Source organism: Oratosquilla oratoria, chromosome 5 (genome assembly GCF_046742065.1).
Source record: "Oratosquilla oratoria isolate Oo_2021 chromosome 5, ASM4674206v1, whole genome shotgun sequence".
Taxonomy (NCBI): Eukaryota; Metazoa; Arthropoda; class Malacostraca; order Stomatopoda; family Squillidae; genus Oratosquilla; species Oratosquilla oratoria.
In genome coordinates, this window is record NC_134781.1 from 31,491,865 (window position 1) to 31,502,589 (window position 10,725).

Consider the following 10,725-nt stretch of genomic DNA (forward strand, 5'->3'; position numbering starts at 1 on the left):
AGGTTAGGTTAGGTTGGTTAGGTTAGTTTAGGTTAGGTTAGGTTAGGTTTGGTTAGGTTAGGTTAGGTTAGGTTGGTTAGGTTCGGTTCGGTTAGGTTGGTTAGGTTAGGTTGGTTAGGTTAAGTTAGTTAGGTTAGGATCGCATACCAAAGCAAAATCCAAATTTTTTAGATCACGCCATAAATGAGATCGCATTACATTATATATTGTATACTATGTATTATGTATTACATATTATATATTACATATATATTATATATATATTATATATCATATATTATATATCATATATTATATACTATATATTATATATTATATATTATACATTATATATTATATATCATATATAATATATTATATGCTGTATGTTTTATGTTTTTACGGGCTTGAATTTTTTGTGAAATTATTTTATACTGAAATAAATTAAATTAAATCAAACATGTCCTGTATTATATTTTGTGCTGTTATATGTTATTCCGTGTTCTTGTCAGATTATGCTTTTCAACTCAGAAGAACTCCTACAGTTAAATTACTATTTTATCAATTAATGACTAATAACCATTTTGCTAATTGGTGACAAGTAGTCTACCTACATAGTCTATTATGTTACTTGATTCCCCATACGGCTTATTGACTGCATAGCTCTGGACCAGAGTAACTCGGCATTTTTTTTTTATAATTGGAGCCTCATCTAGGGTTGCCAACTCTATTAAGCTACAATAAAGGACATTAAACTTTTTTTTATATTTATTCAAGTGGCTCATCATAATAGATGCCAATATTAAATGCAGTTCAAAATTACATTTATCTTACCTAAATGAAAATTCAAAAAGAAGAATGAGAAGACATTTATTTTACCTTGATGAAAGGATTCTAATCTTTAGAGCTATATTTGCCCTGGCTTTTTGCTACCTTCAGAAAACTTGTATCATCTTTGCTGTTTTTAGCAAATTCCAAACAACTATCTTTTATGTTAAAATGTATGAGAAGCTCATTCTTAATTCAACAGAGCATCAGTTCCTATCATATCGCCATTTAAATGACATTAAACTAAAAAGTCTCACAATAAGATGATGTTCCAGGAATTTATAGTACAAAAGAAACTATTTTGAAAACATTGATACATTTAAAGTCCATAGATTTAAAAATAAAATATCACTTTCTGGTTGTTGTTTTTGAGCTTATGAAGAGTTCAGAGCTTTTGATAGTGTTGAAGTGTCTGAATTAATACTACTTCATCAAAAAGTTCATCCATCTTTAAGCTTTTCTTCTAGCTTCAAATGTTCTACTACTTCTACAAATTTCTGAAACTTTGGGAAATGAATGGCCTAAGAAGGGTTTGATAATTTGCCAAATGTTGAATTTCATTGAAATCTATTCTGTTTTTCCAAATATCTGTTAATAACATGAAATATTGGCACTACTATTACAAGTTTTCTCATAGATTTCACTATTCTTCTGATGTTTATAACAAATTACAGCTCGATTTTGTGAAGGGTCTCATAAATACATTGTTGTATAATACACCATATGTGTTTTGGTTCTTAACGAGTTCAGTTGATAGGCGGAAGTATTGCCTTTCCAAACGTCCAACGGCACCTCCTTTCTTTCTCTATTGTTTTTCCTTTCTTTTTTCTTGGTAGTGGTTCTCATATTTAGTAACATAGTTTACTAATTTCTGGTTTTCCCAAAATGAGTGCCTTTTTCAACGGAAAATTGAGTTATACATAAAATGAGGCTAATTGTACACCCTAGTCTGCAGTCTGTTGCTCTCTGCATTTGGTATTGTGCAGAATGCAGAGTTGACAGAGTCTGCACTCTTACAAGAAGTAAACGCTTTTACAATCATCACATTTTGAACGCAGGAAATTGAACTACCATCAAACAATTTCAAAATAAAGGACAAATAGTGTCATTTCAAATTTCAATAAAGGACAAGGACAAGCAGAGTTGAATAAAGGATTGTCTTATGAAATAAAGGACGGTTGGCAACCCTGCCCTCATCTCCCCTCAAAAAATGATATTTCTAACTTTTCATTTCTACCATCAATCCGTTCTGCTCTTCTCTTGACCGGTTTTAAGGATATTTGAACGATTGTGTCAAATCTGGCCCTACGCTTCAATCTATCATCTCCAATGAAGATTACTTCATGATCTATTAAATTCCTTCATGACAAACTTGCATCATTTCCCTACCACTGACAAATAGTACTTTATACATTCATAAACAATGTTTTACTATATAGTGTACTTTTACATTTGTCTAATGCTTTATTTTTTCTATTTAATATCTCTTAAATATGCCTGGCAACACCTAATGGAGCTAATATTTTTGTGGAAATCGAAAATTTTGTTCTTAGGAGCGAACACTATAAAATTACAATGTAAACAAACACGAGCGTACTTGTCATACATAGGCAGGTAGTATTCGGAAAGAAATGGCTGGCAGAGTAATTTGGCCAAGAATATTATTATTTGGTGATTCAATAACTCAGGTACATAATATGATAGAGGAAGAGCAAATCAAGAGATAACACAGTATAAGTACCATTAAAGCTAACTTATTATATTGACGGAAAATGATTGGGAACTAGGGAGTAGAAGTCGGTAGTAAATGAGGACACTGCTATTACCTAGATCATAGCCTTTGTTGTAGTTTGTGGCCCCCAGAGGTCTTGAAATATATTATGAGAACCCCTAAAGTTCTAGATCCAAATATATTGTTCTTAGGGATTCTTATATCATAATGCTCCCACACGAGTACATTTAATTTACAATACGGTTATGATCGCAGATCCCTTGGACTTTGCAGACTGTCTGTAGCAGCTTGTGATCCTCAGTTGGGACATTCTGGCCATTGTCGTCATTTCTAATTTTTTTTTTTTCAGGGTCCTATGGTTAGGTTAGTGTACGGTATCTTGTGCTATCCAAAGCTAGGATAAGAAATTTATTGCCAAGTACTCTGGCAAGGATTTACAGTATGTTGCCAGACTTACTGATTGAGTGCATTTTGTTTACACAGTGATAGTGATATTTTTTTAAGTGACTATACTGTCATCATATCAAATAGATTACAACCCTTACTAGCCTTGCCACAGCTATGGATACAGATGCGTTAAGTCAGTAGAATCAACAAGAGCCTAAACAATTGGAGAAAAGCCTATGGTAATGATAATTGTTAAATTCAGTTTCATTTACTGGAACCCTGCTGGTCCACAGTAGTCAGTACAGTACTGCCTTTGATGAATCCCTTTAAGAAGAAGCTTTAGAATGCTTTGTGTTGAAAACCTTCTTGTGTCTTTCAACTATATATATTCCAGTTTATATGCCCTGTAGTGTAATGCCACAAAATGTATTTCCAATTTTTCAACTTTTTTTTTTTTTGTCTTTGGAATACTGAAAAGTATGGTCAGAATGAAATAACTTGTTATTCACTTTGCCAACACTTTCAAAATAACACTAATGGGACCAATTCAACCCCTCTCCTCAGTCATCTGCAGTTTTGCTATAGAATGGTGCTCTCTTCTTTTCTTACAGTATTCATTTAGTAGTGAGGGATGTTGGGGAACTCTGTTAGCAGATACATTTCAAAGGTTTGTATTGAACTTAATTCACAGTTGTTGAAATAATAGAAGCATATAGATCTTTTTGAGTAACAAAAATATTTTTATTACATAGGTAGTCATTAGGTTAACTGAAATTTATAGTGATTGTAGTATTTCTAGATCAGAAACCATGATTAAAAAGAAAAATGCCTAGTTATTGTTGCATTTATCTCTTTATGTGACAAACGCTACTTATTTAAGCATATTGTTATATTCCTTTTATTTCAGGCAGAAGTAACATTCAGATACTATATATCAGGTTACTTCATTTTTCACATACTGATATGACTTATTCCAGAAATCTAAATTTCAGCTTTTATATTCCTCAGGAGAGCAGATGTTGTGAATAGAGGGTTTTCAGGCTACAATACGCGCATGTGTAGAGACATGCTGCCATTTATTGCTCCTGATTTAAAAGATGTTGTAGCAGCCACTGTTCTTTTGGGATCAAATGATGCCAGCCTAGAAGCCAACACACAGCAGCGTGTTGAACTTGAGGAATACATCAGCAATCTTAAAGAGATTGTGAAGTATTTCAAGGTAAGGGAAACAATTCCTACAATTTTCAATTAAAGTAATTTTTTCCTTTTTTATTCAGAAGAAGAGGGCACATAGATCAGTGTGAATGTAAAATTGCACCAGGATTGTGTGATGTTGCCTTAGTAGTTCAATGTAAATATGGATGGGGTGGTAAGGAAGGTAAATGCAAGAATGCTAGGTAGAGGTTTGGAGTTGATGAGTGAGGGTGGAGTAACATGCAAGTAGAAGGTGAGACACTTGTTGTTTGCAGATAACACTGCACATGTGGCTGATAATGAGAAATTGAAGCAGTTGGTGACTGAGTTTAGAAGGGTGTATGAGAGGAGGGTAATCAATTAATATAGTGCCTCAGATGTCTCTTGCAGAACCATGGTTATCATTTAACTGGCTATGACCTCTGGTTCAATCCATAGATCAGAGAATAATTTTGTTGTTGTCTGCCAATGGACAGTGTAGAATGAGGTGTTTTGTGTTTTTTTTTTTTTTTTTGTGGTGGGTGCATCTGGGGCAATTGGAGTCTATAGCCAGGCCAGTTCTGTATAGGTACTATTTTATGCTGGGTGGTGACCTGAGTGCAGTTGTGCCAGTGGGATTCTTACGTCTCAGGTGTGATTTAACAGTTGATTTAATTTCTTAGGGAGCCTGGTAAAATATAGAACTTGGAGATCTGTCATGGAGTGGTCACTTTGTTATATGTGTTTGTCTATCTTTTATGGACATATTGTGGGGATATTGGGGACAGGTTATTATAAATATGTAGGTCCTCTTTTTTCATTCAATGGGCTTTCATTGTGTGATATGGTATGAGGGGTGGGAGGGCTCAAGAGGTGTTGTATATAATTGTGTGTCTGTCATTCTTAATGGGAAGGACTTTGGTTTCAGATGTAGGTATTCTATATTATATTTTTTATCATATTGGACAAATTTAGATTTAAGAATGAAATTGGCAAGAACTATTTTACCAATAGAGTGGTTAATGAATGGAATAGACTTAGTAACCATGTAGTGAGCACTGTAACTATCAGTTGTTTTAAGGGAAGGTTAGATAACTTTATGGATGGGGATGGTAGTTGGTAATGGATATGGAGCTGCCTAGTGTAGGCCTTATGATATCTTGTAGCTTCCTTCACTGTTGTGTTTTTATATTTCCAAAGGATGGAGGTGTAAAACATGTTGTGTTGATTACACCACCAATGTTAGATGGAAAGACTTGGTCATCAGACTGTTTGGTATCCAAAAGGATATACACCAAGAATGAGGAACTCACCAAGGAATATGCACAGGCATGCAGTGCACTTGCAGAATCCAGTGATCTGCCCTGTGTGGACCTCTACTCAGCCATGAGCGAAATGGTTAGTAGCAAAGTTAATTATTTTGAAATTATTGTAACCTCATACCATATTTTTTCACCTCCAGTTTGTATTTATTTACTTACATATACCATACATATACCAAAGGCTTTTTTCCCCCTTACACGGGAGGTAGCCAAAAAGAAAAAGGCATAGAAACTACTCCCACCCACTCCACCCCCTACACACTCCACTCCCTCTTGTCTTGGCACTTCCTGGATGACGGGTCATCCCTGCATCCTGTCCACTGCCCTGGGTCAGAAGCTAAATTAATTACAATTTAGTGGTAAATAATGCTGATGGCTGCTGTTGATGAATGTATTTAATCATATTTCATGTAATCAGTTTGTACAACATCCAACAAATTTTTTGTTTTGTTGAACCAGCCTGACTGGAAGGAACACCTATGTGATGGATTGCATCTGTCTGCCAAGGGCTCCAAGCTTCTTGCCATGCTGCTGATCCCTCTTCTTGAGGAGAGATTGGCCAATGAATGCCGCTTCCTCCTCCCGTATTGGAATGATGTGAACTGCTCCAACCCGAAGGAATCTTTTAAGAAATTCTGTAAAGATGATTAGGGCCTGGACTTTTAAACATACAGATTATGTTCTGGCTGCTGACGGAAAGTTTTATTCTGCTAAAGGGCCACGAAGTACTCTGTAGAATTTTGTTGCGGGTAATGGCAGATGCTTTTATGCAGTTTAGGTGGAGGTGGATATAATCTGGAAGAGTGTTGATATCACTTAGACCAGAGTTTACTTCCTCTGAATGGAATTGTCTGACTTTGCCCAGAATCAGAATTTACAAATAGCCATATTGTTAAATTGGGTATAGCTTGGGATCTTGGTCTGTTATCAATTCCAGCAAAACCTTATATACTTGGGTCTAAGATTTACAATGGTTGAATTGAAATAAATTTTATTCTTTTTTATTTAACATTTACCATTTGTTTCACTAAAGATCCCTCAATTAAGAAATTTCTAGTGTGTGTGTGTATATTTACCTAGTTGTATTTACCTACTTGTATCATACGGGAAAGGGAGCTATGTTCGTGGTGTCCCGTCTTTGTATCTTGCAGAATCTAGTTTGCTCTTGAATTCATGTATGGTTTTTGCACACACTATTGTTTCATCCAATTTGTTCTAGACTTCCACCACTCTGTGTGGAAAGCTATTCTTTTTCAGGCCCCTTCTATAACTGTCCTTTTTGAATTTCTTTTCATGTCCTCTTGTATTTCTTGTAACCCAATTTAGTAAGTCTTCTCTATCAAGGACTTCCATGCCTCTCATGATTCTATAGATGGTCAATAGGTCACCTCTTTCTCTTTTTTGTTCCAGAGTTGGTGATTCCAGCTATGACAATCTCTCCTCATATGACAGTTTTGAAAGTGTTGGGGCCATCTTCATAATTGCTCTTTGGATTCTTTCAATTTTCTATATATTCTTTTTAGTCCATAGTGTTGCTGCATACACCAGTCTTGGTCTTATTAGTGTGACTAGTATTTTCTTCACCATTTCTTCATCCAAGTAGGTAAAGGACACATTTATTATGTTAGCAAGTTGTAGGTTTCTCTGACAATTTCATTTATCTGTTTATCAGGAGTCATGTCTTTTGTGATAATTACTCCCTGGTCTTTTTCAGAACTCTCTTTAGTTCGTTTGTACCAATTTTATATTGTCCTGATATTCTTTTGTGTGTGTGTGTGTGTGTGTGTGATTCAACATGGTCTTGGATCATGTGTTGGACTTGTGATCGACAGTTATTTCCCTCTTGGAAGAGAGCTCAGAGCTCATATATGTGTGTGTTTGTGTTTGTGTTTACCCAATTGTAGTATACAGGAAAGGAACAGCACTTGTTAGGTCCCATCTCCTATTTTCTTAATTTTTATCATGCCTAGTCTCAAATTCATGTACAGTTCCAACTTAATCTGTATCCTTGATTTCCAATTATCATATTTAGATTTGAACTGATGTATTATTTGAGCTTGGGTTATATCACCTTCTAAGCTATTCCACATGTTTATACATCTATATGGAAAACTTTATTTCTTCACATCCTTTAGCAATACAGTCTCTCTTAATATGCTCCCATGACCTCTTAGAGTCTTTCCCATCTTTAGTCAGGAGATCTCTTCAGTCAATCGTGTCACCTCTTTCTCTTTGATCTTTCAAAGTTGGCTGACCCAGCGCTTTTAGACTTTCCTTGTATAGTTGTTGTTGTTGTTGCCATTCCCTAGACTGTCTGTCCGAGCAGTCCTGTCTCCCCAAGGAATGCCACAGCCGAAACTGGGTTTTCCCACAAATCCTTTATAGAGTGTATGTTGTGTTGTTTGCGTGCATGATTGTGTATAATGCAGTCTTCCATTATGTGTTGTATGGTATGGGGTGAAGTGTTACATCCTGGAGCCGCAGCGTCTACGTCGTGGGACCACCCCCCAACCCCAAGAGTTGGGGGCCAAACGGCGGCAACCAGCCCTGGCCACCGGCTCTACGCAGGTGGCACCGATCCCCAAGAGGAGCTACATCTGCCTTGGGGAGTACCACAATTCCTTGTATAGTTTATCAGCCAGGATGGGGACCATTTTGGTTTCTGCCCTTTGTATTCTGTTGATCTTACTTGTATCCTTCACTCTGCATGGGAATCATACTACTGATGCATATTCCAGTCTTGGATGGATCAGGGTTTCAATGAGTTTTTTTCATCATCTCTTCAACTATATAGTGAAATGCCACTTAAATCTTTTGTAGTAGTCTGTATGTCTCCCACAATCCTACTGATATAAGTTTGTGCTATAAATATATATATATACATATATATACATATATATATATATATATATATATATATATATATATATATATATATATATATATATATATATATTGGGCAGTAAGAATGGAAAACACATGACTGGGTAACAGAGAACATATGCTAACATGTTTCCCAGTTCTTATGCTTTCCATTGTTACCACTCGTATATCTGTCATTATATCACCATACATATATGTTTAATGGGTGTTACTGTGGATAGGATGAAATGGAACGGAAGATTTTGGCCTAGAGGAAAAACTGAAAACTTACATCCCATTTCACTTCAAAACAAGGCCATGGCATGTTGGAAGTACCCATCTTCCCCATTCCTATTTTTGCTTCATAGTTCGCTTGTCCTTGTATGTGCTGCATTACGAGAGAGGATTGAGGTCGCCATTAACGACGGGGGTGGGTGGTGGGTTGGAAACAACAACAATATTTGCCAGGTCGGACTAGATGCGCGCTGAATGGCCTACCGGCTCCGGCGCTTGGCCTTCAAGCCAAAAACTTCATAAATCAATCAATCAGTCAATCGGACTAGATGCGAATCTTTGCATTCCAAACGGTTTTTGCCCAATCAGTGGATTGCAGAGGTCTAGTGATGCCTGGGCCCAAGTCCTTGATTGCACAAGGACCCAAAGTATAAGACCTCATAGTACTGAGAAATACTATGAGAAAGGAAGATATTTTGAATATGTAAACACAGATGAAACATAAAGTAAACACTTTATTCGATTTAAATGCAAATCAACCAACAGTTATTAAGTTGTTTTCCTCAAATTATTTGATTGGATGCTTCCCCTCCCCCATCTGGAAGCCCGGGGCCAACTCCTCTTCTCCCCCTCCCCTCTGCACGTCACTGATTGGGACTCGAAAACCCGATCACCGGCCCTGACTCTCCCTCTACAACTCCACTTCTTCGGTGCTGTGCTGTCTCGTCTTCAAGGATAGAAGCTCTGGTTATTTCTGACCAAATCTGGATTACCCTAAGGAAACCCCCTTTCAAAGACAAAATCATTTAGATAAACCGACCAAATTTAACTAGAAAAGGAATTACACACCAATGCAATAGCCTCATAGCTTAGCATTCTAACAAATTCTATTTGATGTATGGTCTATATATCAACAAGAAATTGGATTTGAATTTAGAAAAAAAAAAAAAAAGGAATTTCAGTTTATGGTGATCACTTTCACTTGAGTTGGAATGTTGTGGCGCGGTCTTGAATGGGTTCCAGCACATAAAATTAATGATGCAAATATCCAAGAAGAAATTTATGTGTGTGTGTGGTCGCGCGCGCACGAGCGTGCGTGTGTGTGTGTGTGGTCGTGTGTGTGTATTTTTGTACTTATTTGTACACATTTCATTCCCTCTGCCCTCACGCGATACTATTAATATCCTTGACTATCCCTCGGTAGTAAAGTGGTTAAGTTTACGGAGAGGGGGGGGGGGAGGGTAAAGGTATTCCCAAACTGATTGAAATTGTCTGAGGACAAACAGAAAATTATTTACTGATCCTATTTTCCAGGTAAATAGATAACATAACGGAGGAGACTGCAAGAAACCATAAGGCCTACACTAGGCAGTTTCATGTCCCATACCACCTATCATCTCTGTCCATAAAGTTACCTAATCTTCTCTTAACCCATTAAACTCCGATGACAAGACATCTTGTCATCGGAGTTTAATGGGTTAAAGCAACTTATTGCTCACTACAAGGTTACGAAGTCTCAACACATTCGTTAACGACTCCACTAGTAAATCAGTTCTTGCCTATTTCCTTCTCAAACCTAAATTCGTCCAATTTGAATCCATTACTACGAGTTCTGCCCTGCTGATAACAGAGATAGCTTGGGAAGAAAGCATTTCTGACAATCACTATAGGACATTTCCCTGTCTCTCGACACCATTTCGCGATCCCTCTTGTGTGTCGGGGTAGACACCCACTTTGAGAACCTCTGCTTTAGTGGGCCAAAACGCCCTGTTTGTTGAATAGAATCGTCCGGGGCTGACCAGAATAAATGTACAAGAGAAAAACACATTCCCAAATGGGTTAACCTCTTTCGGACTCTGAATTTCCTCTTTAAAATCCCTTTTTAAGTCCTAGATTTCCTCTTTAGAACCCCCTTTAGCCCTTGGAGATATTTAAAAACCCCTTTTAGGCTCTGAATTCCCTTTGTAAAATCCCCTCTAGGCCCTGGATTTCCTTTTTAAAATCCCCTTTAGGCCCAGGATTTCGTCCTTAGAGTCCCCTTTGGGCCCCGGAGATCCTCTTTGTAATCCCTTTTAAGTCTTAAAGTTCCCCTTTAGAACCCATTTTAGGCTTTAGAGTTCCCATTTAGAATCACATTTAGATTGTGGAATTCGGTTTAGAATCCCCTGTTAGGTCCCTGGAGATCCTCTTTAGAATCCCGTTAGGTCC

At 37.0% G+C, this 10,725-nt stretch overlaps 1 protein-coding gene across 2 annotated transcripts; it reads left to right on the plus strand.

Annotated features, from left to right (window-relative positions):
• Positions 1 to 2,386: 2,386 nt before the first annotated feature.
• LOC143025442 (isoamyl acetate-hydrolyzing esterase 1 homolog) lies at positions 2,387 to 6,436 on the plus strand. Of its 2 annotated transcripts, none has more exons than XM_076185112.1 (5): positions 2,387 to 2,495; positions 3,538 to 3,593; positions 3,935 to 4,145; positions 5,300 to 5,497; positions 5,881 to 6,436. In XM_076185112.1, the coding sequence occupies exons 1-5, from the start codon at positions 2,439 to 2,441 to the stop codon at positions 6,070 to 6,072; spliced, it is 714 nt and encodes a 237-aa protein (XP_076041227.1). In that variant the 5' UTR covers positions 2,387 to 2,438; the 3' UTR covers positions 6,073 to 6,436. The 2 variants fall into 2 exon arrangements, with proteins under 2 accessions (XP_076041227.1, XP_076041228.1); XM_076185113.1 differs by lacking the exon at positions 2,387 to 2,495 and adding an exon at positions 3,065 to 3,165.
• Positions 6,437 to 10,725: the final 4,289 nt, after the last annotated feature.